General features: G+C 44.0%; 2 protein-coding genes across 6 annotated transcripts in view; one reads left to right on the top strand and one right to left on the bottom strand.

The window, feature by feature from the left end:
* RIGI (RNA sensor RIG-I) overlaps window positions 1-7063 on the top strand; it is a 36016-nt gene extending 28953 nt beyond the window's left edge. For all 3 annotated transcript variants that reach the window (XM_005294762.5, XM_005294763.5, XM_024105662.3), the window contains 3 exons: window positions 701-852; window positions 2392-2538; window positions 4473-7063. In XM_005294762.5, coding sequence (XP_005294819.2) covers window positions 701-852; window positions 2392-2538; window positions 4473-4778 — 605 coding nt within the window. In that variant the 3' untranslated portion in view covers window positions 4779-7063. The remainder of the gene's footprint in view (window positions 1-700; window positions 853-2391; window positions 2539-4472) is intronic.
* A 1413-nt stretch (window positions 7064-8476) lies between these two features.
* ACO1 (aconitase 1) overlaps window positions 8477-25015 on the bottom strand; it is a 44565-nt gene continuing 28026 nt past the window's right edge. For all 3 annotated transcript variants that reach the window (XM_024105661.3, XM_008168745.4, XM_065549701.1), the window contains exons 11-21: window positions 24330-24489; window positions 20296-20431; window positions 19542-19626; window positions 16587-16743; window positions 15908-16032; window positions 15121-15225; window positions 14548-14690; window positions 12875-13022; window positions 11365-11487; window positions 9877-10062; window positions 8477-8807 (exon numbers count right to left, since the gene is read on the bottom strand). In XM_024105661.3, the coding sequence (XP_023961429.2) occupies window positions 8694-8807; window positions 9877-10062; window positions 11365-11487; window positions 12875-13022; window positions 14548-14690; window positions 15121-15225; window positions 15908-16032; window positions 16587-16743; window positions 19542-19626; window positions 20296-20431; window positions 24330-24489 (1482 nt within the window). In that variant the 3' untranslated portion in view covers window positions 8477-8693. The remainder of the gene's footprint in view (window positions 8808-9876; window positions 10063-11364; window positions 11488-12874; window positions 13023-14547; window positions 14691-15120; window positions 15226-15907; window positions 16033-16586; window positions 16744-19541; window positions 19627-20295; window positions 20432-24329; window positions 24490-25015) is intronic.

Here is a 25015-nt window from a genome sequence, read left to right as displayed (position 1 = left end):
TTGATGGGAATCCAACAACGGGACCAGGGCCAGCTCCAGGCACCAGCCCACTAAGCTAGTGCTTGGGGCGGCACCTGGAGGGGGGCGGCGCGGCGCTCTGGCCAGTTGGGGAGAGCGGAGCCCCGGCCGGGCTCACCGCCCCGCTTTCCCCTCCCTCCCCCCAGCGCTCTGGCCGGTCGGGGAGAGCGGAGCCCCGGCCACCCTCCCCTGCCGTGCTCGGGGGGCGGGCAGGCGGCGGCCCTGAACGGGACAGGTAACTAATGGATGTTCATCTCAGTCTTGATCCTCACCTAGCCTTATGGATCTTTCTAAAAGAAACGATATACAGTGGTTGCTGGCCACAAAATGTCTGAGCTAATCACCCCTGAAGGCCTCGTGCACCAATGTGTAACACAGTACAGACAGAGAACACATACAAAATAGGGTGGGGTCTTTGTAACTTCAAAACTTCATAGAATGTGTGTGCTTGTTTGGATTAAGAGGGCCTGGGCCCAGTGAATTTTAATTGGGAGGCTTTTCTAAGCATGTTTAGTTGCTGTAGCTTGGGAATGGGCAAGGGCCACATAAGGAACCATGCAGAAGCATAACGTTTCCAATGTCTCTATGCCTGCATTGAGATCCATGCTTCGTGGCACAGCCTGGCTGCTGTTTTGCTCTGTTCTCTATAGAGTCTTATAAAAGGGCTACCTGTCACCCCCAGGTCGTGGAAGGGCAAAAGACAGCAAGTGCATCCTTGTGACAAGCAAAAGCGAAGTGGCTGAGAATGAGAGAAACAATATCTATAAGGAGGAGATGATGAACAAAGCCATCAAGCAGCTGCAGGAGTGGGATGAGGAAAAGTTCGCAGGGAAGGTGGGTCCACTCGCTGCCATTCTGCATGGTCCGAATCAGAGACAACCTAAATTGGCCATTGTCACTGGGCTCTCTCAGCTGCACCACGTATTCACTTAGGGTGAAATTCACTCTGTGCACAGACACGGCACAAGGCCTGTGTGCCACTTGAGGCCTTGTGCTGAACCTGTGCACCAGGGGCCAGGGGGAGGGATACATTTCCCCCTGTATGTGCTAATTCATTGTGTAGTGTTGCTGTGTGCCGCTGTTTCACCCCAATGGTAGCTGCGAAGCATTGGTGGTCAAAGTGGGTGTTCTAGAGACCTGTTTGCATAGCAATAGATGGACATACTTATTTTATTTTTAGCATCTCTGCGTAGGGCTGTGGGTGGGCTTATTAGCACTGAAAAAATTTCTGAGTTGATGACCAAAACTAGTTTAAGGCCAAGTAGTTCATTGTGTCCACACTAGGTATTCCGATTCATGTTCTGAACCATTCCAGATTTGCTGGGTCTACACTAGCAATGTCCTGTTTCAGGTGCAGTAGCCTTTGGCTACTGATTTCACAGCTCCCTGGAGCAGTGGATTCTAGGAGATTTCAAAGCACCACTGGTGAGCAGGTTGGGACTGTACGGGGATGGCTCTTTGAATGGTTTGCGTGATTATGCCATTCCCTTCCATCCTCACAGGCACTGGAATGGTGGTCAGGTGCACTGCAAGGCAGCTAGTCCAGACAATATTTGACATTCACATAAACCACGGGCTTTATAAGTATCCTGGGAGTATCTCATACATCTTAGAACTGGAAAAGTGTCCAGTGTGGAGAAGGTCAGAGATGTGCTCTCCTTCATGCAAATTGTCCCAGTAGTGGTGTCTGGGCCAGACTCAATCCGCAAAGCTCTATCCACTTCAATGCCAAAATTAACTTTGACCATTGTTTAACTGCAACTACCGCAGAGATGAAAAGCAGCAGGTGTCAAACATTGTCTGTGGGGCCATGTGGCTTTACAGCAGATGAGGATCTTGGCCTATGAGACAGTATTGCATTGTAGTGAGCACTGTGATGTCAGAGCCTCGGGGCTCTGACATCACAAAAATCTGTCCTGAGCATGCTTGGAAGTGAGAGAGAGGTTTTTTTTTCCCTCCCCCCAATGCTCTTCACTCATCAGTGACCATCTCAGACAGGTGCTGGCTTCATATTTCTGCTAAAAAGAGACTTGGATGTCAGGCTGCCCATCGTAGATGCATAAGAATTGCAGTAGAAGTGGAAAATACGTGGGGATAACTGGAGTTTGCAATTCTGAAAAGAATAGGTGTGGGGTCCGTTGGGGAGAGTTATTAGACCTGAGACTGAGTCACATTTTCATAAGGAATAGCAAAGAGGAGCTTGAATTCCACCACAACCACCATTTTCAGGACCAGGTCTACAGCTGGTATAAATCAGCATCGCTCCATTGACTTCACTGTCACTACACAGATCGACATCAGCTGAGCCTCTGGCCCTCAGTGTTTCTTTGAAGAGCATGATAATCCATTTGTTTCTAATGCTTTGGTTTATAGATAAATGACCTGCAAAACAAGGAAAAGACCCTGCGAGATTCCAGAAAGAGAGAAATTAAACAAAAGCCCCTGGAGGGCAATAGACAGTTGCTCTGTGGGAAATGCAAAGCATATGCCTGTAACACAGAAGACATCCGGGTAATAGAGGTAAGCGTATAGCTTAGGAATCTGTGAATGTTACGCTGTGCAAATAGTTCGTTACCAGTCCAATGTTAGGGTTACATATGTGGTGGAAGTTAAAATGACCAGTTTGATGCAGAATGGGACATAGGAACTTAAGTAACACATCACACCTGTGATTCCTCCTGTGGACAGTGCCAAATATTTCAATGAAAGGTGCAAGAATCAGTGTAATGTACAATTAGGGAACAACAGCCCATAGGAGAAACTTCTTCCTAAGCCCAGGCTGTTAACGTTTAACTTGCACTCAAACAGTAGTTTAGATTTTTTTTTTTAATCCTACTTTATGTATGTTTATCCTCAGTCATGATCCATTGGCTTGTAACTGTAGACAAACAGGAAATATCAATATCTAAACAAACCACCCACCTTTATAACCACACCTGTTCATATTATACATCTACAATATACATGGTACCTGAAGACTTAATGTAACTGGATGTTCACTTTCCACCCACAGGTTACTTTTAAAAAATTCTGCTAAGCTCTTTGCTGCAGGTTAGCACTGAGTTGATGTCCAGTGGCTGGTTATGCATTGTAGGGAAAAAAAAAAATCCATTACCTGCATTACCTTTCAGTTTCATTGGCTTCCCCCTTGTTCTTCTATCATGACAGACGCTATATAGGAGTGCGTTATTTACTTTCTCTATACCATTCAATATTTTATATAGCCCTCTCATAGCGCTGCCTTCTTCATCTCCTCGCTAAAATGAACAGTTGTGATCTTCTCAATCACTCCTCCTAAGGAAGTCTCTCTAGTCCTCAGATGAATTTCATCACGCATAGCAGAGCACAGCATTCCAGGAGAAGACGTATATCATTGCTTTATGGAGTAGCACTGTCCTTTTCAGGATTATTTTCCTTCTCATTCCTTCAGTGGTGTAATGTTTGTTTTGCTTTTTTAGAACTGCTGCTGGGCATTATTCACATGTTTTCATGGGGCTGCCTATGGTGACCCAAGGGTCTCAGTCATGCTCTACTCCCACCCACTGAGGTTGGGAAAGTCAGCTGGGCAGCTCTGCACCTTGACATCAGGAAAATCTAAGCATTGATGTTGGGTTTCCCATACCTGGGGTATTTCATGTGCTGCAAACGGGTGGTTTCCAAGCTGTGCTCTGGCTGAGTCCCCACTGCTCGGTGAGCTACTGCTCCTTGTTTAAAAATCCCCACAACTGACTTGCAGTCTCACTTATGCCACCCAGCTGTACATGCTTTAGCACTAGGAAATCACAGATGGGCACTAGCTGTGTCTCGATTGTTTGTTTGTTCCAGTAGCAGAGAGGTGTGGGGGTAGGAAGCAGCAAGGAGAAGCAGGGTTCTGGCTCTGAACTTCCTGTCTCTATGGTTCTGTAGGGGACTGACCCTCCCCCCTCCGCCCGCCAGTACCATAAAGGGGGAGCCTTGCAGCTAGAAACTCCCTGGAGTTTCCATCCAGCTCCCCAGCGAGGCAGTAACCGACATTAGGGACGATGGAACACAGTCCTTTAAAAATTATTCTTACCCTTTTAAGGATGGCTGTGCATTGTAGTACCACACAAGGAAAGATTTAATTGGAGATTTATAAGAGTCGACTCAAATACGTTTTCACAAACTCTTAGCTGAGACTTCACCAATCCTTGCAAATTACATTTGGTTTTACAATTTTCGTGTGAGAAGGGGGATGAGTGACTATCCTCTCCATTACTTTTTTTGTAAGGGAATTTCCTTTTCCATAAGTGCTACTGCAACTCAAGCTATTTTGTATAGTCGTTTACAGTTTAAACCAAGTGACCAAGGCAGAACTCCCTTGGTAGTTGTGTAACATCAGCATATGAAGACCAACAAATGGAAATGTAAGACGTTAAAAATTATGATAAATTTCTGGTATTAAGCTGCATCTAATATTTTTACTGTCATTTTAGAAGGCTCACCACACCGTCTTAGGTGCCCTGTTTCGGGAACGTTTTCTAACAAAGCCTCACAAAAAACCAAGCCGCTATGACCACTTTGAGAAGAAATGTAAAATGTCCTGCCGGGACTCCAAGTGCCAGCATGATTGGGGCATCACAGTGAGGTACAAGGCATTTGATGACCTCCCAGTGATCAAAATTGAAAGCTTTGTGGTGAAGGATATTACAACTGGGAAACTCGCAGTTTTCCGGAAATGGAGAGAGGTGGATTTCGCAATGAAGGAATTTGACATTAATGAAATGTCCAGCACAGAGTGAGTAACAACTGGTTCATCACCGCCTTACTGGGTGATTTATTTCAAGGTACACAAATGCATGTTCCTAACAAGTGTCACATAGATTATATGCAGAATGGGTAAATGGCAGCACTTGCTTAAAGAGGGCTCTGCAGTCTTTCATTGGTAATCTATTATTCTGAAGGTTGCACCTTATTTTGTACTCAGAGTTCCAAGTGGATGAAGACTAATAACACTCTAGGAATTATTTTATTTCATGCCATGGCTGATTAGATAAAATGGGCAAAAAAAGTCTTAACGGTCTGGCATTCTTAAATAATGAAGAGGGAGTATACGCATGTCACTCCAATAGACTACTTAGAGCACTCCCTAATTTGTATTCTGATGGCATGCTTAGTTAAGTCTTCACCTCTGCAAAATAGTTTGTGTAGTGTGTGGAAAAAACAAATTTGAATGCCTAATCAAACTTATTAGCTAAAATGTGTAGATATTTATGTGGAATTCTACAAGTGAACAGTTGAAGTTGCATGTGTTTTGCATTGATTGGATTTATCTGTTTTATTGCTATTTGTTCATGTTGCACTTTATGGAGCCTGAACTCATTAAATCTTAACATTCAATTTGCCCCCAGACTTCATTTATGCTAGGATGTAGAGTTGTTTACAGGTGAAATACAAGGTAGATTGGTTCCTTCAGAGTAAGGAACTGAAGTCCGATTTAAGAGATTCAACTTTCTGGATTTCGAGACTACGCTTGGTCCCTAATTTAGTATTTTGTGAGAAGAGCTGGATAATTTTTTGTTTAACTGAACAAACACACTTTAGATTTAAAAAAATCCGGTTCAGAAATGTTGGGCTTAACAAAATGAAGCCACTTACCTCCTCTGCAACTGCTGCTACTCAGTCTCCTAGTGGGAGGCAGGTCTAGCCAGAACTGATTTAAAGTCAAACCAAGATCTCCCATTTATACCTGCAAGAGGTTAGCTTCATCCCTCTCATTAGACAACTGAAATCCACTGTTTGTCTGTATCATAACAGACAAGGATAAACAGTTCCTTTGTTTTCAACTTAAGCAATTTACTTTAGGAGGAAAACTTTCTCTATAGTGGTGATTGGCAGCTGTTTAACAATCTGCACTGCTAACTACTAATTAGCACAATAAATTTAAGTAGACAGTAATGCTCTGTTTTAATTCCTCATGAAAACAGATGCATTTAAATAAAATAACTTTAATGGAAGTGTGATTAGTATTCCATCATTAAAACAGTCTTTCTACAAACTGGTTGCTTCCTGCAGCAAAATTTGAAGTGTTAGTCAGAAGATTGAACGGGAGCATTTATTTCCATTGTTACACCATTACTTTCCTGCTTTAGGAGTTTAGAAAGTTTCCATTAATAAAAGCCAGTGTGTTTCTTATACTTATGTGACAGTGCCCCCCATAAGGCTTTATGGAAATATACTTATGAATGTATACCACCATGTAACACATCTGAGTAAAGGCTATGATCTATTGAATCTATTAATCCTATTTGTGTGCATGTATCACTTTTATATTCGAAGTCCTGAATATTGGCTGGGCACTGGCTTGATTTTTAAGTAGCCTTTGTAAAGCATTTGGTCAGCTTCTTGAGCAAGGAATGTGCAAATTAAGTGTCCAATCAAGAAGCACTTAATGGATCTTGGGAGGCTCGGATCCACAAGTCGTCTACATGAGGACCTTCAAGATAGCAGGTAAGCCATTCCTGCTGCCTGTAAAAAATAAGTCATGCTTGGACATGTGACTCCAAAACACCATCTTGGAGCTGGACTTTGCATAGGAGAGGGGTCTCCACCTGCAAGAGTGTCTATTTTAAGCCTGTGGGAGACCCCTCCATTTTGTCTACAGATGGCTAAAGAGAGAGCCTCTCCATCCCCAAGGATACCTGAAAGAAACTGGAACAAAGGACAGTAACTACAGGGGGTAGGGTGACCAGACAGCAAATGGGAAAAATCGGGATGGGGTGGGGGGGTAATAGGAGCCTATATAAGAGACCCAAAAATCGGGACATCTGGTCACCCTAACAGGGGCTGTGAGTGATTGCTGGACCCAGACTAGAAGAAGGAGACTAATTAATCTGTAAAAGGAAGCTTACTTGAATTCCTCTAAGGTTGAGGTTTTTATCTGTGCTCCATTTTCTTACTGTATTAGTCAGACTTGTGTGTTTTATTTTATTTTACTTGGTAATTCACTTTGTTCTGTCTATTACTACTTGGAACCACTTAAGTCCTATTTTCTGTATTTAATAAAATCACTTTTTTACTTAATTAACCCAGAGTATGTATTAATATCTGGGGGGGGGGGGCAAACAGCTGTGCATAACTCTCTATCAGTGTTATAGAGGGCAAAGAATTTGAGTTTACCCTGCATAAGCTTTATACAGGGTAAAATGGATTTATTTGGGGGTTTGGACCCCATTGGGAGTTGGGCATCTGAGTGTTAACTGAAAGCAGCTTAAGAAGTGTTCCTGTCTTTAAGTCTGCAGCTTTGGGGCACATGGTTCAGACCCTGCATCTGTGTTGGAGCAGACTGGTGTGTCTGGCTCAACAAGACAGGGTGCTGGAGTTCCAAGCTGGCAGGGAAAGCAGCCGCAGTAGTAGTCTTGGCACATCAGTTGATGGTTCCCAAGGGGGTTTCTGTGATCCAACCCGTCACAACTTACTTCTGCCAATCTTTGTTACTACAAAGTTAGAAATTGTACTACACTAAAGCACACTAGCAGGGTCCATGCACACAAACTAAGTGCATGTTACCACACCATGAAGACCAGCCCAAAGATGTTCTAATTCAAATAAGAGGTTATAGGCTTGATGCAGGTGGTCACAACAGTCCCTCATTATGGCTTTAAAAATCTATGAAAGTGTCCCCACCCCCTGCTGAGTAACTAAATGGTAATAGGTCAGGAGCCCCTTTAGTAACACTGACTATGTTTTGGAAGCCACTACACCCAGTGTGTATGCAGCGAGGTCTCATGAGTTCATGTGTAGGTATTAGACACTTATTTAGAACCAAAATGTGGAGTCTTCAAAGAGTCAAACAATATTCTTCTAGCAATATTAGCATTACAAAATATTGCAGTATTTCTGTAATAGCAGTAGTTACTACTTACCTGTAAGTAGTTTGTAGGTTGGATGTTTATCACTGAAGAAACATCATCAAACTGTACTTCTCAAACATACTATTGCCCTATTGCTGAAGATAAATCAGTATGCAAAGAAAGTCCAATGCTATGGTCAAACTTTTTTGAAAATAGATTTTAATCTCTTAGAAATTTGTCCCCCAAAAGGTCCACTGTCACAACGAAACCTAGTGCTTAGAGAAGATGTTCTTAAAGGAAGATAATTCACATTTTGTAATTAAGAGCGAGCTAAGCAATTTACTAATTTCAGCATTAGCCTCTCAGAGAGGGATTCTGATCAAATGCTGCTTAAATAGGAAAGAGCCAACCTCTGACACTTAATCCAGATTGGGGGGGAGGGAGAGGAAGGGGGTTAAAATCCCAGTGTACCCTGTCAGTTTCTGGGAAACTAAGATGAGTACAGTACTGTACCCATCTGACTGACAGGTGTCATCAAACTAAATGCACCATGTACAAATCACCACTTGTTACAGAACAGGCTTTGGCAGTGTTTACAGATCCACTTTCTGCATCTCCCCATACTAGAATAGTGAATCTAGTCACCATACAAAAAAATAACAGGTATTTAATTGGGAAAAATAAATGATTGTGTCAGGAAACTCAACACATTCTACCTTTGTAAACAAGCCCCTGGGGAATACAGTCCACAAGGAAACAACTGATTTCATGGTTTAGACTTCTAAGTTCCGTGATTATTGGGCATTTTCATGTGGCCATCAAAGGCAGGTTTCTAACTGGACAGTTGCTTGCTGTTGCTTTAAATTAGGACGCCATTTTACGGATCATGTAGTTCAGGATGCCACCATTGCGGAAATAAGTGAGCTCCACATCCGTGTCAAACCTCATGAGGGCGTGGAAGGTTTTCCCTGTATCCAGCTGTGGGGATTAGAGAGAGACCATTAACAGAGGACATCCTGCTATTTGAATAACTACGTTCTGCAGGTGTGCCAAGTGCAACAGGATCTGGAAGCCATTCTGTAGCAATAACAAACATTAAGTGCCCAGTAATGTGCAAAAGTGCCAGAGTCAGATCAGTGGTCTACCTAGTCCAGTATCTTATCTGACTGTGGTCAGAGCCAGATACAAGACCCAGTAACTCAAGTATGGAATAACTTATCTCCAGATAAAATTTCTACCTGAATCTAGTAAAAAATGGCTTACTTGTGTCTTTAAACATGAAAGTTTGTGTCCCTTAAAGTGGTTAACTCTTCATGCTTTTATTGTCTAAATACAACTATTTAATGTTTCTAAACTCTTGGCTTCAGTAATGTGACAAAAATATTAATTCCATTAACTTTTTTGCAGCCTCATTTTCTGTGGTGTTGGCACAGAGAGGATAGGGAACCAGGAAAAAAAGGTTAATCACTTTTTCTATACTAAAAACTATCCAAGCTAAGCATTTCAAGGAGGTGCACACTTTGTGGATTTAGATAGATATAGTTTCAAATGCATTAAGCGATGCACTGGGATTTGTAGTTCTTCCCTTACATTTTTTTTTAATTAAGCCGTCTCCTACCCATATAATTTATACATAACTAGACTTGACTACTTTGAACCTACACTATGGCAAAGGTGGTGGGGCCCTTTCCAAAATCTCATCTAAAAACGTGCTCACCATTTGTTTGGCCCTAGTGTATTAATGCTCACAGTTTAGCTATATGTTGCTATTATGTGGCACTGACTATTGTGCAAAGTATACACTCTATATGGGTGGAGGAAGTCAAACTTAAGATTCAGTAGACTGCATCAGTAGTGAGTAGTTGCATGAAGTACACTTTATGGACTTCATTCTTTGCCACACAGTCTCTCTACAAAGGTGGCACCCACACAACAAGCTTTACACCATAGCAGGGGCTGGACCAAGAATACTGGAAGGTGAGAGAGTGAGTTGGAGCTGCTAACTCAAGGGTGCTTTTGAAAATCCAACCCACAGGCTCCTGATTACCTTGATCTGGACTTTCATCCTTGGTGCAAGTTCTTCAGGAATGACAATTGTGTAACGTTCCCGTCCTGTGAGACCTAGACTCTCAGCATCCTCTCCGGGCAGATACTGCAGGGGAATCACGCCCATTCCTACCAGGTTACTGCGGTGGATGCGCTCATAGCTCTCGGCAAGAATAGCTTTAATTCCCTGGGAAATGCAAACAGATTCAGCTGTGTTTACTGTAGGTTTAGAATAGCCTCTCTATATAGGCAGTTGGGAAAATTCTCCTTATTACCCTACAGTAAAGTTATGGGCAGAGATTTGCAAAAGTGACTAGTGATTGTGTGTTCCAACCACCACCAAGCGGCCTCATTTTCAAAAAGTGCTCCTTTAAAGGTATTGTATATTGGGGCCTTGAAAACCTTGGCCATATTGTCTTTTAGAAAGGGGAGAAATAAAGACTCATAGCACACACACGGGCAGCCTAAGTAGGCTTGTGCTCTGGGCCACATGACCTCTATGTGCATAGATGTTGGTTTATAGCATGCTCCTGTCTCCACTACTAAGTGCTGCACTGTTAACAGCAGTCACACCATTGATCATATGTAGTACAGCGATCCCTTAAATAACTCCCAGTTTCAACAAACTTTTATTCAAACCCAGCCTCTTGGAAAAAATGCAAGTGTGGAAAATGAAACCAAGCCACATCCTACTCCATTGAAGCTAAGGACAAGACTCCATTGGGTAGTGAGATCAGGGCTCTTCTTTCCAAAATGTATTATTTATATATGAACAGCACATAGGAGCCCCCCTCACCAACTGCATCCTGTCACGGTTTGGTACCGTGCAGCCACAGAACGAAGAGTTCTAAAGTTCAGGTAAATAAGTAACAGTTACAAGTTTGGCCCCTTTTTGGTTGGAGTGTCATGCACAAACCAACACAATCATACTCGAGTTTGGGGGAATAATTTGCAAACCGCCTGTAGTAGGCAATCTACTGCTTTTGGTTGATGGTTAGTTGTAGAGTGGTGCTGGTCATCTCAGTTGTATGCTATTGCTTCTGCGATAGCAAGTCCTGTTTAAGAGTGTGAAACTTACTTGTTTACTGGATAAGTATGAATTTCCTTAGGAGGGATAACTGGCTTCTCTAGTATATAGCTCTTGTTGAGGGCTACAACACTGCCGGTATTGCAAAGGCTCTGCTGTGCATATAACTGTTCGCTTTGTTCTCAAAGGCAAATCCGTTTTCCCATCGGCAGCCCCTTCTTAACCAGCATTGGCAATAATCTGAATTCTCCTTTCATTTGGTCTCTCTCAGTGATTGACAGTAACATTCTACTTGGAGTTAGAGACAGACAGACAGACGCTCCTTGGAATATTCCTTATGAATTTACATTCTTGACCTTCGATGGGGAGTTTAGGCACAGGATACTCACAAGCATCTAGGAGAAGTGAACAATGAAGGGTGGTTCTAACTTCTCCACTTCCATTTATTACAGAGTCACTCACCAGTAGAAAAGGGCCCTTTGCTGCCCAGTCCCTGGAGCTTCCTGAGCCATACTCCTTGCCAGTCAGCACAATGAGGGGATGGCCTGCCTGCTTGTACCTCTCAGCTGCATCAAACACATCCAGCTGGAAGGAATACCAGAGACATTAGATGGCTTGTAGGGACACAGCTATGTATGAAGTAAAGAGCTCTGCTGCTTCCAACTCTACCAGAAGGGTGCTCTAAGAACTGTTCCTTCCATAATCTCACACATGCAAAATACCGCCATTCAGCCTAGAGCAATAGAGCGAGCCTACAACACCAGGAAAGTGTGCTTTGTTCAGAACGTGAGTGGATACAGATGTAGAACAACATCATGTGAAATAGCTCTAGCAGGTCAGTTAATACATAGAGTGTTGGCCATTTACAGCACTGCCAGTATCACTTGTGCACCCCAGCCCAAATTATACTGTGTGTTCTCTCTTCACTGGTGCCCAGAAGAGCACAGGTGCTACTGGCAGAGCTGCAAATAGCCATTAATAGTGGAGGATGTATTTTTATGTTGGGATGAGAGCTGGCAAAGACTGCATGTCTACACACCCATGCTGTTATGTTCTCTCTATAGAGAGAAATCTAAGAACGGACGTACTGGGTCAGACCAAAGGTCCATCCAGCCCAGTATCCTGTCTGCCGACAGTGGCCAATGCCAGGTGCCCCAGAGGGAGTGAACCTAACAGGTAATGATCAAGTGATCTCTCTCCTGCCATCCATCTCCACTCTCTGACAAACAGAGGCTAGGGACACCCTTCCTTACCCATCCTGGCAAATAGCCATTAATGGACTTAACCTGCATGAATTTATCCAGTTCTCTTTTAAACGCGGTTATAGAGATCTCTAGAAATATATATCTAGCTATATAAATATATATAGATCTGTAGAGCCTCAGAGTTATGAACTGACCCGTGAACCACACGCATCTCATTTGGAACCAGAAGTATGCAATCAGGTAGCAGCAGAGATTAAAAAAACTAAATACAGCACAGTGTTAAACATAAAACAGTAAAGGGAAAGTTTCAAAAAATTTGACAAGGTAAGAATTGGTTGTGTGCTTGTTTCATTTAAAGTAGGATGGCTAAAAGCAGCATTTTTCTTCTGTATCATACAGTTTCAAAGCTGTATTAAGTCAATCTTTTGTTCAGAATGATGAATGTCCATTCCTAAAGTGTTCGTAACTGAGGGTTCTACTGCATAGATATTGCTACACACAATATATAGACAGATACAGAATTATAAATCGATAAAGATGTATGCTCTAGAGAAAGCTCTCATATTTTAAAGGGACAGATTCTCAGTAAGTCAACATAGTTCCACTGAAGTCAGTGGTGATACATCAACGGACACTAGATGAGGATCTGACCCAAAAAAACTAGGAAATAGCCCCCAACCACCTTAAACCCAAAGTAAGTACTGCAGGCAAACTAGCTAGGTGCCCTGAGATAGGCAGCCCCACTGTGGATCAAGCAGTGTACTCACTGTTTCTCCAGAAGGGAAGTGGATAGTCTGGGGGGCCTGCTTATTGATGAATTTGTTTGACAAGCGAATGTTTGCAAACGTTCCTCTGACCATGACAGCGTCGTTACCTCTGCGGGAGCCGTAAGAGTTGAACTCTCTAGGAGTCAAGCTATTAGAGAAAAGAGACACTGGTGATTATTTCTAAACTGAAGTGGCTGCATGAAATAAGATGTGAAGAGGCATCTCTGAAGCTAGAGCCAGTCATCTTTTTAACTTGGTTTGAAAGCGCTCTCCAGCACTCACATAGTCCCCAGCAGTGTAGTACAGAACCAGCTCCCAGTTCATTATTTCTATGTCAACATCATTCTTACCAGCCCACTATAGCGCAAGCATGTAACCTGGACCTAGCCAGAGAGGCTGCCAAAGCACTGTTACCCCAAGCAACACATGAGCAGTGCTACAATAATAGGAACCAGGCTGCATTTAGCCACAAGAACCAATAGTAATCCCTTCTGATTAGCTGCTACTTAATCACTACTACTGCTTACTTCTGTTGCTATAGGACCCACAGACCAGAGCCCCATTATGCAAGGCATTGTTCGAATCAGTAGAACTTGAGCTCTTTGGGGCAGGCTAACCGATATATAAGGGAAAAGGTAACAGTAAGGGTGGGTGTACAAGGGAATATTAATTTATAGAGAGAGCATAAGAGTTATACATGACCCCCAAAGAAACACACACGGTCTCCTACCTGAGCCAGTAATAGAGATGCATAGCATAGAGCAGGGCTGTTTGTACTGGGATCCATCCAAAGTGTTACTTTAACATACACAAGTTGCAAAACAAATATAGTATGGGACTTTAGACTTTCAAGCCAATTGACATCACTGGGACTTGCACCCATGAAGCAAGAGTAATTTGCATTCAGTAACCTCTGGTACATTAGCACATTTCATTAAAAAACCTGTTGAAAGGCTTTTGTTACCAAAGCCATGATTTTTTTTAAAAAGTATTCTTGTAGTTTTCAGAAACAAAACTCGTGCCGCTCAGAGAGATGGACTAGGGATCAGAGGCACAACATGTGCACGAAACAGAACAGGGAGTCAGGCCTGAGAGAAGATTCCAACTTTACCCCAAGGCCTGGCAGACAAAACCCCAGTCCTCCCATATAACAGTAAAGCAAGAGCACCCGGTTCTCAAGCCTGTGCCAGTGGCAGCAGCTACTCTGACCAAGGAAGATCTGAACTCAAGAGCTTCTGTAGCTCAGGATGTCCTGGTTCGACCAATGAAGGAGTCCTATATTATAGAGGAAATGTGTTTAGAGTCAAAGTTTGGTCCCACTGAAATCTATGAAAGTTTTGGTGTTGACTTTAATGGAACCAAGATTTGGCTGGATTAGCTGGAAGGGAAATGGCTCCCTATTATCTCCGCACTGGCTGACCCAGCTCATACTGTAGCATGAAGCAAAAAAGTCAAGGGAGGACGTGAGGTGAGAGTTGCTCACATGCTGCTTCGGAGTAGAAGGGGCAGCTCTGGCAGGTGCAAGGAGATGAAAACAGCAGGGGGGGGGAAGGCACGTGAATTTCAACCCTCTGACACACACAGTACAATCATTGAACCACAGAGCAAGAGGGGGGAAGGAGCAAAAAGGGCGTGTATGAGAAGGAAAATATAAAGCATTTAACTTGACTTACCTTCTGCTGGTTAAATAACGAGCAGCAGGGCTGTTCCTTGCTATATTCCCAGCTGGGGATATGTGGTCAGTTGTTACAGAATCTCCCAAATTTAAGAGCACGTAGGCATCAACTATGGATTTAGGGGGCTGAAGCTCCAAAGTCTAGCAAGCAAACAAAATGCAATATCAATATAATCATTCTTATATAAATAAATTAAAGAAAAGAAGGAAAGTGACCCGGAATTTGTTGAGTTGGTTGGAAAGGGTGGGAGGTGCACTAAAAGGTAGCTAAACTAACCAGTCAAAAAAAATCTACCCATTCTTCAAACAAATCCTCACCCTCTGAATATTCATTAGTTGTGTTGGAGGATTTTTTTTTTTTTTTTGGATCTAAGCTATTTTTGAATGGGAAAAGATCACACTGAGGGAATTTGGCCCAGTTACGCAGGTGGAAGTCTGGAATAGGTTATCACATCAGTGGATTATTCCAACTATACACCATTTTAACAGGAGAATTTGGCCCTGAATATAGTGTAACTTCCTGGAAGTGAACAGAAAATCCTGTGGAAAGGAGAAAAAAAAATGTACCTACCAGGTTCTCAAAGAAAGGGGGTGATTTAATGTATGTAGATTTGGGATTCCAAGTATATAGTGTATCTGATGGCGCATCTAAGGCATTCCAGGATTCATTTACTGTCTGAAAAACAGAAACTCACATGAAATTTTTCAGAAGAATCTATCTTTTTATCTATCCCTTTCTTAATGATTCCCAACGTTCTGTTTGCTTTTTTGACTGCTGCTGCACATTGAGTGGATGGTTTCAGCGAACTATCCACAATGACTCCAAGATCTCTTTCTTGAGTGCTAACAGCTAATTTAGACCCCATTGTTTCATATGTATAGTTGGGATCATGTTTTCCAATGTACATTACTTTGCATTTATCAACACTGAATTTCATCAGCCATTTTCTTGCCCAGTCACCCAGTTTTGAGAGATCCGTTTGTAGCTTTTTGCAGTCTGCCTGGGACTTAACTATCTTGAGAAGTTTTATATCATCTGCAAATTTTGCCACCTCACTGTTTACCCCTTTTTCCAGATCATTTATCAATATGTTGAATAGGACTGGGCCCAGTACAGACCCGTTGTGGACACCACTATTTACCTCTCTCCATTCTGAAAACTGACCATTTATTCCTACCCTTCATTTCCTATCTTTTAACCAGTTACCAATCCATGAAAGGACCTTCCCTCTTATCCCATGACTGCTTACTTTGCTTCATTACTTCATTATCAGAAAGACGTTACTAAACAGCTGCAGAAGCTCTTCTTGCTGAAGTACAAAAGTCAGTTAGTGCAGTACACTAGGCAACTGAGTCACCTCTATTTTCTGGTAGACTTCTTTAAACATCCCTGGAATGACGTACTGCCGTTCAACGGCCTGGATCTCGTCTCTTGTTGGCCAGAGGTCTTTTAGGAAAATTTCCTTCCCTTCTGCATTTACTCCTATAAGAAACCACACACACTTAAGAGTTTGTGTACAAACATTCCACTTGAAAAAGTGATCCAATTTCTGTGTGCTGTCCACTCCCACTATTCTCTACTGTACTCCAGCACTCAGGGACTGTGCTGCCTTTGCTTTCTAGCCTGGCTTTGACCCGGTGGACTAGGATCTCGTGGAAGTTGATGATGATATTGTCCGGGTGAACTCCCATTGGTATTTTCTGGTAGGGTTGCCAGGAGATACTGTGCAAAGCAGGTGTCCTTCAGGTCTGCCTTGCCATGCCCCACCGAGCCTGCAGAGGCACAACACCCAATATTCCCCTGAAGGAGCTTCCCTAGGTTCAGACTATTGGTGCTATTAACACACTTCTCCTCCACGTGCGTTTAGTGGCCACGATTGATCCAACGCCTGCTCGTCTTGCGTCTCATATGCACCTCACTGGGCTCCTCCCAAACCAATACATAAGCGATGCTCCCCTCTGGACTCTTCACTTAATATCAGTTGAATTGACTGAAAAATAGTGGGGGAGAGGGGAGAAATCCCAGCAGTTTCTTACCTAAAGGTTCTATCTCAAAGTCAATCCTTATGGTCCCCGCGATAGCATAGGCTATTACCAGTGGCGGGGAGGCAAGGTAGTTGGCACGAGTATTGGGATGGATGCGACCCTCAAAATTCCTGTTTCCGGACAACACGCCCACCGCTATGAGGTCTCCCTGCAAGACAGCGGTAGAGACAAGTGAACACAAGCAGCAGAATGTCAAGGGCCTTCTGGCTCAAATGTATTCGGAATAGCTGTACGGTTAGAGTCAGAGGAAAGAACAACGGAAAGGAAAGCCTTCTGGGATTGTATATGATTGAGGCTACATTTTACTCACTGGTATTTTTAGTAAAAGTCATGGACAGGTCATGGGATTGGGGGACAGGGCAGCTAGCAAACAGCACGATACAGCTTAGAACAGCATGCAACAGAGCAGTTTACGTAATTAAACTGCAGGAGAATGGCTGAATGGTGGCACATGGTCTGTGTAGCCGGGGAGCACTCCTGCCAGAGGGATCGGCACTGACCAGAAGGCATCAGGACCTACATTTTGTGGCTATCCCAACAGGCAGTACTGCCACCAGCACAAGAGATAGCTCAGTGGTTTGAGCATTCGCCTGCTAGACCCAGGGTTGTGAGTTCAATCCTTGAGGGGGCCACCTAGTGATCTGGGGCAAAATCAGTACTTGGTCCTGCTAGTGAAGGCAGGGGGGCTGGACTCAATGACCTTTCAAGGTCCCTTCCAGCTCTAGGAGATGGGTATCTCCATAATTCTACTCTGAGGAAATGGCTCAGCAACACCTGCTGAATTACCAACACCACATTGTCTCTGTCCTGTATTACCCTGAAGGCAGGGACCATCTGTTTGTTCTGTGTTTGTTCAGGACTTAGGAGCCCCAGTCCTGGAGTGCAATCGAAATAATCATCAAAATGGTCCTTTCTGGCGTTGATATCTAGGCTTGTTCCTGAAGCACTGAAGTGTTCCTTGGAGGTCTTCCATCCAAGCCCTGAACCAACCCAACACACTAAGGCCTGGGCTACAGTAGGGGGGAGGATCGACCTAAGATACGCAACTTCAGTTACAAGAATAGCATAACTGAAGTCGACGTATCTTAGTTCGACTTACCTCCCGTCCTCACGGCGCGGGGACGATTGCCGCAGTTCTCCCGTCGACTTTGCTTCCGCCTCTCGCCGAGCTGGAGTTCAGCAGTCAACGGGAGAGCGATCGGGGATCAATTTATTGTGTCTACACTACACGCGATAAATTGATCCCCGATAGATTGATCGCTACCCGCCGATCCGGCAAGTAGCGTAGACGTAGCCTAATATTAGCCTGCAAGAGGTCTGGCTACAAACCACCTCGATAGCCTCACAGACAGCCACTGAATGAATTAATATCATTACAGTATGGCTGAATGAGAGATTCAAAGATTGGGCCATATACAAAGCAATACCAGCTTACACTGCTCCACTGTCTTTTATTTGTTTTATTAAAGACAAATATATTCATAGCGGTGGCCTGACACTGTTTGTTACTCACAGCAGGGAATAAACAGAAGCTTATTTTGTCAGGGAAAAAAAAATGTTTTACACACAGAAATCCCTCCATAAGCTTCTTAAACATGCAAGTCAAAGACATCACATCCACAAACAAACAAGCTCATCACCACACAGTTGTGAAACTGGTTAACATTAAAGACTGCAAAACCTAGCTAAGAGATGACCTCTGAATCCCAGAGCAAAGCTACATTTTGAACAGGAAAACACAATAAAATAGAATCTTGCTATGTAGCCCTGAGCTAGTCGGAAGGGTCTCCTTTTTCCCACAGGGTGAGCAGAAAACCCTCTCTGCCTCTCCAAAACACAGGCTTCACTTTGGTTTTTTCCCTGTTAATGCCCTTGGGTTACTAGAAAATGCATGCAGGAAACATCAGTTTTGACCCTGCTATCAAATTCTGAGCTTCGGCTGAGAAGAGATTGCCAGTCAAGTGAAGATGCCTGGTTCTGGCACAGAAACATTCCTATGAGGAGACAATTTTAGAGACCCAGCCCCTTTTCACCTGTGATCTATTCAAGATTTTAAGCTAGAGGCCAGATTCAGTCCTGGTATAGACTGACTGGAACAACCCTGCAGTTGATGGATTTGCACCCTCTTATAATGGGGTTCTATTTGGTCCGAAGTCTCTAGTGGTCAAAGGGGAGAGAAGTGCTTCCAGACTGCCTTGAGATGACTGAAGGCTTGGTTTTCAAAGGTGGGTAGTGATTTGCTCTACTTCAAAGGGCCTGCTTTTCCGAGGACAGGCGCTCAGCACTCCTAGAAGTGAAACCAGGCCCCTTTTAAAAAGGTATCTCAAGTTGACCACCCAAAACCACTAGTCACGTTTGAAAACGTAGGCCTTTCTCTCCACAAATCCAGCCATACAGACCCATTTATAAACAGAATCAGAGTCATTTGGGTGGGGGATATTATTCCAGGGGGCTACATTTGTTCCATTTCCAGACACCCATTCACTCTTTAATTAGACAGAAAGCTACACTGCATTAAAACAAGGACATCCCAACTAACAAGCATTTTCCCTTTTATAAAGCTGGCTTCTACAGAATCTCCAACGATGATGGTAGAACTTCATTCGCACTCAGCGACTGGTTGCCTTGCAAGCAGATAGAACTCTACATTCCCCACTGCCGACCAGAGAGCTTCTCATGGGGATCACCGTCCTGAGGCTTTCTAAGGCTGCACCACAGGATGATTTAAGTAGGCTTTCCTGCTCTTGCTGCAGCTTGCCATTTTGTTTGCCGGGAGGGAGTTCTCATCTGAGTTTAAGTATCACTGCCCTCTCCTGAATGGATCCCTTGGCAACAAACCTTCGAGATGTACCTCAATCTCTTGACCAAGTGAAATAAATACGTGATTTTGTCTCTGAAAGACCACAAGTATTGCATGCTGCCGAAGATTTAATAGCAGCCAAGTACCTGAGTGATGGCTTCTGCAACAGCCTCTGGTAGAGGTCCACTGTTCCCAATGCAGGTCATACACCCGTAACCCACCACATCAAACCTAGAGACAGTATTAAATATATTAGCAATCACAAGATATTAATTACTTATTGATAAAGCAAACGATCGGGCAATTTCCACTTTGAGGAAACGTGTTACAACACAAGCTATTCAATATAGTTTTCTCCTCAGAAAACTGTGATGGTCATTTGCATTCTTTTGCTGCCTCTAAAAAAAAAAAAAAAAAAAAAAACGTGTATATAGATAGGCGCATAAATTTGTGCACCTAACTTGCACACACAATTGCGATGAGTACAATGTTTTGCATGCAAACAGTCAGTGCATGTGATTGCAACGATGCATACTGGAGACCATATGTTTATCATCAGCCAAGGCTTAGGACAAATTCCTGACCTAGAAGTCTTAAGTGAGATACTCGTTTAGAACAATTACATTTAAGAAATAAGCCATTCCCTTGCCTAACAACAAGTAGTCTTTAGTGAAACAGAAGGCTCCAATAGCCAGCTGAGCAAATGGCGCGGGCTGGGTTACACAGTCGAGAATCTAGCCCGAAGGGCTCAGCTATGCCTTTCAAACTGTGGACACCCATCATTGTCTTATGGTCCATCACTTGCTGCAAATGCTTTGCTTGCCCAGTCACTACATTTGCCAAGGATTATGAAAAATAGGCATCAACGAGCCTTGAGACTAAAATGAAATCCCCTCTTACCCTAGCTGAGCAAGGTAAGGCATAACTCCACTCTCCCTCAGATAGTAAGTGACAACCCCACTGCCTGGGGACAAGCTGGTTTTAATGTATGGCTTCACAGTCAGACCGGCATCAACAGCTTTCTTTGCAAGCAATCCTGCAAAACACAAAGGGCACCTGTGATTGTTCTTGGCAATGGCACAATCCACCTTAAAAAACAACACCACCACCACCACCAAAAAATCGTCTGATGGCTTCCTTGAATAGCTTGAAACAGAAGAGATTCTATTTCCGCCATTTGACTGTTTTGAATCAGCAACCCATGTGCTTAAGTTCCAGGACTCCCAATGCTTTGATGAATGGTGGTACTGGTTTCTTTCATTTTCCATGGAAAGCTGTGTGCAGCTACATTCAAAGACAGACAGACAGACAGACAGACAGACAGACAGACAGACAGACAGACACACACACAACCAGTATAAGATAAGGTGCTTGATCAATTTATGAGCTATTTCTATGCATTAAACAAGGGAAGAGGAGCCATAAAACATTCCACATAAGACAATCTGGTGAGCCAGGGCTGAACTAACTACTGGCATAAGTTCATCTGGCCCCTTGATGTAAGCAAATGGTCTCACAATGTGTAGCCTGTTTAAGCAGCATTATCTAATTGCCTTCGGAGTGTGACCCTTTCAAAGCAGCACTGTATCACAGTCCAGCTCTTAGAGCTTGTTAACAAGAATATATTTACCCAGAGCCTGAATTCTTCTCTTGGACATTTTATTCCTTTTAAACTGTTTGTCTGTGGACAGGCGAATTCAGTGCTGATGGTACAGAGTTGACAGCTTTGGAGACTGAAGCCTGCCATTTATTCACAGCAGCCCTGCAAGCTGGATCACAGTGCGCACCTCTGTGTCGCTGGGGCAAGAGGGCAGCTCAGTGTCTCTAAAACCTGTGACCCCTCCGATGAGGCTGCTAACAAAAGGTGGCTAGTTTTTGCCAGCTGCCGTGGTCAGTTTGGATGATGCAAACAGACCACCAGGTCATTGCAGATAACACTAATGGATCAAATTGAAGGCTTTTATTTAGGCTTGACACCTAAATAAAAAACGTCCCAACTTTCAGAGGTGCTGAGCACTCACAGCGTCCAGAGACATCAATGGGAGCTGCAGGTGCTCAGAAACTGAAAATTGGGCTACACGGAGGTGCTGAGATAAAACTAAGGCCCAGATTTTTTTAAAGCCATTTAGGCTTTGCAATGCTGAGCACAGCAATGCCTAACTGATTTAGGAACCTACATCTTATTTGCAAAAGGGATTGAGGCATGAGTCTAAATTTACTCCCTAATGTTTAAATCCCTTGGGTGGGGGGCGGGGAAGAGAGAAAAGAAAAAGAGATTTAGGCTCCTAAATCAGTTAGGCATTGCGACGCTGAGTACAGCATCACCTAAATACCTTTAAAAAGCTGGGCCTAAGAGCCTAACATTAGACACCCAGTTTGAAAATGGCACATATTTAAAAACACACAAAACTGTTAAAAGAACATTATTAAGGTTGCAAGTCAAACCAACACTCAAAAGTTAGGCAGTGACAGAATTAAGGTGGCTTGTGCAAATCTTAATTCGGCTCCCGTGCGTGTCCGTATTATGATACAATCTTTATAATTGCACGATCACATACTATTTTTGCCATATGACCCTTGCCTCATTCAGTGCATGGGATGGATGGTGCTCCCTGAATGAGCAGCTATTCAATATTTTGTTTTCTCCTTATTGTGCAATGTGCGGCCCCAAGCCTTATTTACTGCACACTGAAGACAATTATCCATTTCCTCATGGGCTTCTCTATGCACTCATCACTATAACGTCTGAGTTCTCCATAAATATTAGTGAATTTATCTTCACAACACCTGTTAGGTTGGGAGAGGTATTAGTAAAGATGGGGAGCTGAGGCAGAGAGAGACTAACGTCAAAATCAGCCACCGATTTTGGGTGCCCAATTTGACATGTCTAGGACCCGATTTCCCAGCACACTTATTATATAGCACTTTATATGTTCAAAGCACAGCTCCCATTGATTCAGTTGCAGCTGTAAGCACTCAGGACTTCTATAAATCAGACCCAGGGTCTCAAGCCAAGAATGAAGAACAGTTAGTGACCACATGTGAATAGCTCAGCATCACATAGGAACTCTGTTGCAGAGGCAGGCACAGACTCCAATTCCCGAAACCGTCCTGCCTCTTCCTGCAGCTCCCTGCCTCATTCACTCCCCAAATTCCAACTTGTGCAACAAATGAGCTCCAGGTTTTACAGACAGACAGTCTCCTTTATTACACAACCCTGTTTCATCCCCAGGGCTGGTCCATCCTGTGCACTGAATGAGGCAGGGATCCTGGGAGTGAGGGAGAATATATGACAACATAATTGACAACTACCCTAATGCACATGCACAAGGGAGCCAAATTAAGGCTGCTTGGGCTGAACTGTTTTAGCCAAACCTTTTAAGTCTGGCAAAGTTATAAGCAACTGAAAAGAGGGTCTTAAAATGGGTAGCCTTAACTACAGGCATTGCTACCCGCTCAGCCTAGAATATTGGCAATTGTTTTTTATTTGGAAAACAAACCAAACATGACGACCACCTGAGTGCTGCATAATGTGCAACTTGCAACAGCAGTGTGAACGTGCATCTTTATTCTGGCCAGTCCTGAACAAGTGCACAACTGCCCTCCCACACCCAGATGATTGGCAGGAGCAGTGCGGCAGGGGCGGGGGAGGGAGAGGAGGAGTGCATCCACAACCAGGTCCTGGAGCAACTACACAACTTACACCCACTTGCCTGCTCTCTTTCATCCCCTCTCCCGCAAGGTTCTGACTTTGAATGTCCTTCCACAGCTCCAATCACAGAGGAACAGCAGAGTCACCTCTGTGTGCCTTTGGAGGGGAGCCAGAACTGGGGCAAAATGAGGCCATTCCTCCACCCAAGGTTTTCTGGCACATGCACAAACATGGCGGCCAGCCAGCATTTGGCACAAGGATGAAAAGAGAAGAGAAGGAAACAAGAAACTGAAACCAGGAACGTGAGTGAGAAGTTCTTCCCTTTTCCCCCAGGGCATGAATGGGAGGGTGAGCGTCAGACAGAAGCATCCAATGACCGCCGAAGAGTTTCATCATTGCTATCAGAGTACTAGATCTAGAACAAGGAACCTCGGGGACTGAGCAATTCCAACTGAAGAGAATGCTGTTCTTGGGACTGCGTACCATGCAGCTCAATGCAAATTCCAACACATACATGAGCCTAGCCTCCAGCTAAAATCCATTACAAAATCACCATTGACTTGAATGGCAGCAGGACTGAAACATACATTATCTAGGCCAGTGGTTCTCAACCAGGGGTCCAGGGCCCCCTGAGGGGCTGTGAGCAGGTTGCAGGGGATCTGCCAAGCAGGACTAATGTTAGACTCACTGGGCCCCATGGCAGAAAGCTGAAGCGCTGCTGTGCAGGGCTAAAGCCCAGGCCCGGCCCCGCCACCTGGGGCTGAAACCGAAGCCTGAGCAACTTAGCTTTGCGGGGCCCCCTGTGGTGTGGGGCCCCAGGCAACTGCCCTGGCTTTTATATGCAGAAAACCAGTTGTTGGGGCACTGGTGGGCCGTGGAGTTGTTATGGCATCTTTGGAGGAGCTGGGGGTTAAGAAAGAAAAAGGTTGAGAACCCCTGATCTAGGCTACCGTACAGACAAAGCAATTTGACACCACCCTTGCTTAGCACTGCATCAAACGCCTGAAGGAGAGAGCAGAGGCAGGTGATAATTAGTGCAAAATGAAACTTACCACACTTATAGACTTGTCAGCGCAAGGAAAAAAACATGTGATTAGCAGCCAGAGTTTCCAGGTATCAGCCCAAATATTGGTCCCTGGATTCCTCTTGCCAACTCTATGGGCTAACTTCAGCTATGGCATAAAGGGATGTGATTCCTTCAATGACAATGGGGTTTGCTTTTATGACCCAGACCTAAAAACTACAGAGAAATTGCTGCAGGCAAATGATCAGACACACTTACCAGCTCCTAACATAACCGAGGGGTTGCTGGTATTAGTACAGCTGGTAATGGCAGCAATCACCACCGAACCATGGGTGAGCTCAAAGTCAGAGCCGTTATGAACAAACTTCACACGGTCACCGTGACGTTCCGGGGCGACATTGAATCCTTTGAAACCTTGCTATAAAGGGGGACAATCAAAACAAAGGGAGATGATGGTTAGTGTGTGAACTGGGAAAGGGAGACAGAATGGTACCAGAAAACAGCTGTATTTTAAAAGGGGAAGGAAAAGTGTTTGGTGACACACTGTGTGTTATAGGCCCCCTCGTGCCCAAGCCAAAGAAGATGAGTGTGTAACAGCTTCAGCACAAGACGTAGCAGCTCTTGCTTTTAAACTCGGTAGGCTCCTGCTTCTGTCCCCAGCATGTCAACCAACATGGAGGCTGTCACATTTGCTTAATTGGGGCCAATCCTACCCTCTCATCCCTTGGTGATTGATCTACAGCCTCTTGCAGTAGAACACAGGGTGGGATTTTGCACAGGAAGACACCAGAACTCCTTTACTCTGCTCCTGTGTCTCTTGGATCCCAGATCAGACTGTACATCAGCACATAGCATCAGGATCTAGGAAGCCACCCCACTCCCCGAGCCTGGTCACTCAGGTCAGACCTGGGATTTTGGCCCGAATGCCCAAGATTTCATACAAT

This window comes from Chrysemys picta, chromosome 6, assembly GCF_011386835.1.
Source record: "Chrysemys picta bellii isolate R12L10 chromosome 6, ASM1138683v2, whole genome shotgun sequence".
Taxonomy (NCBI): domain Eukaryota; kingdom Metazoa; phylum Chordata; order Testudines; family Emydidae; genus Chrysemys; species Chrysemys picta.
Note: the sequence above shows the minus strand (reverse complement) of the source record. Positions and strands in the feature narration are given on the sequence as shown.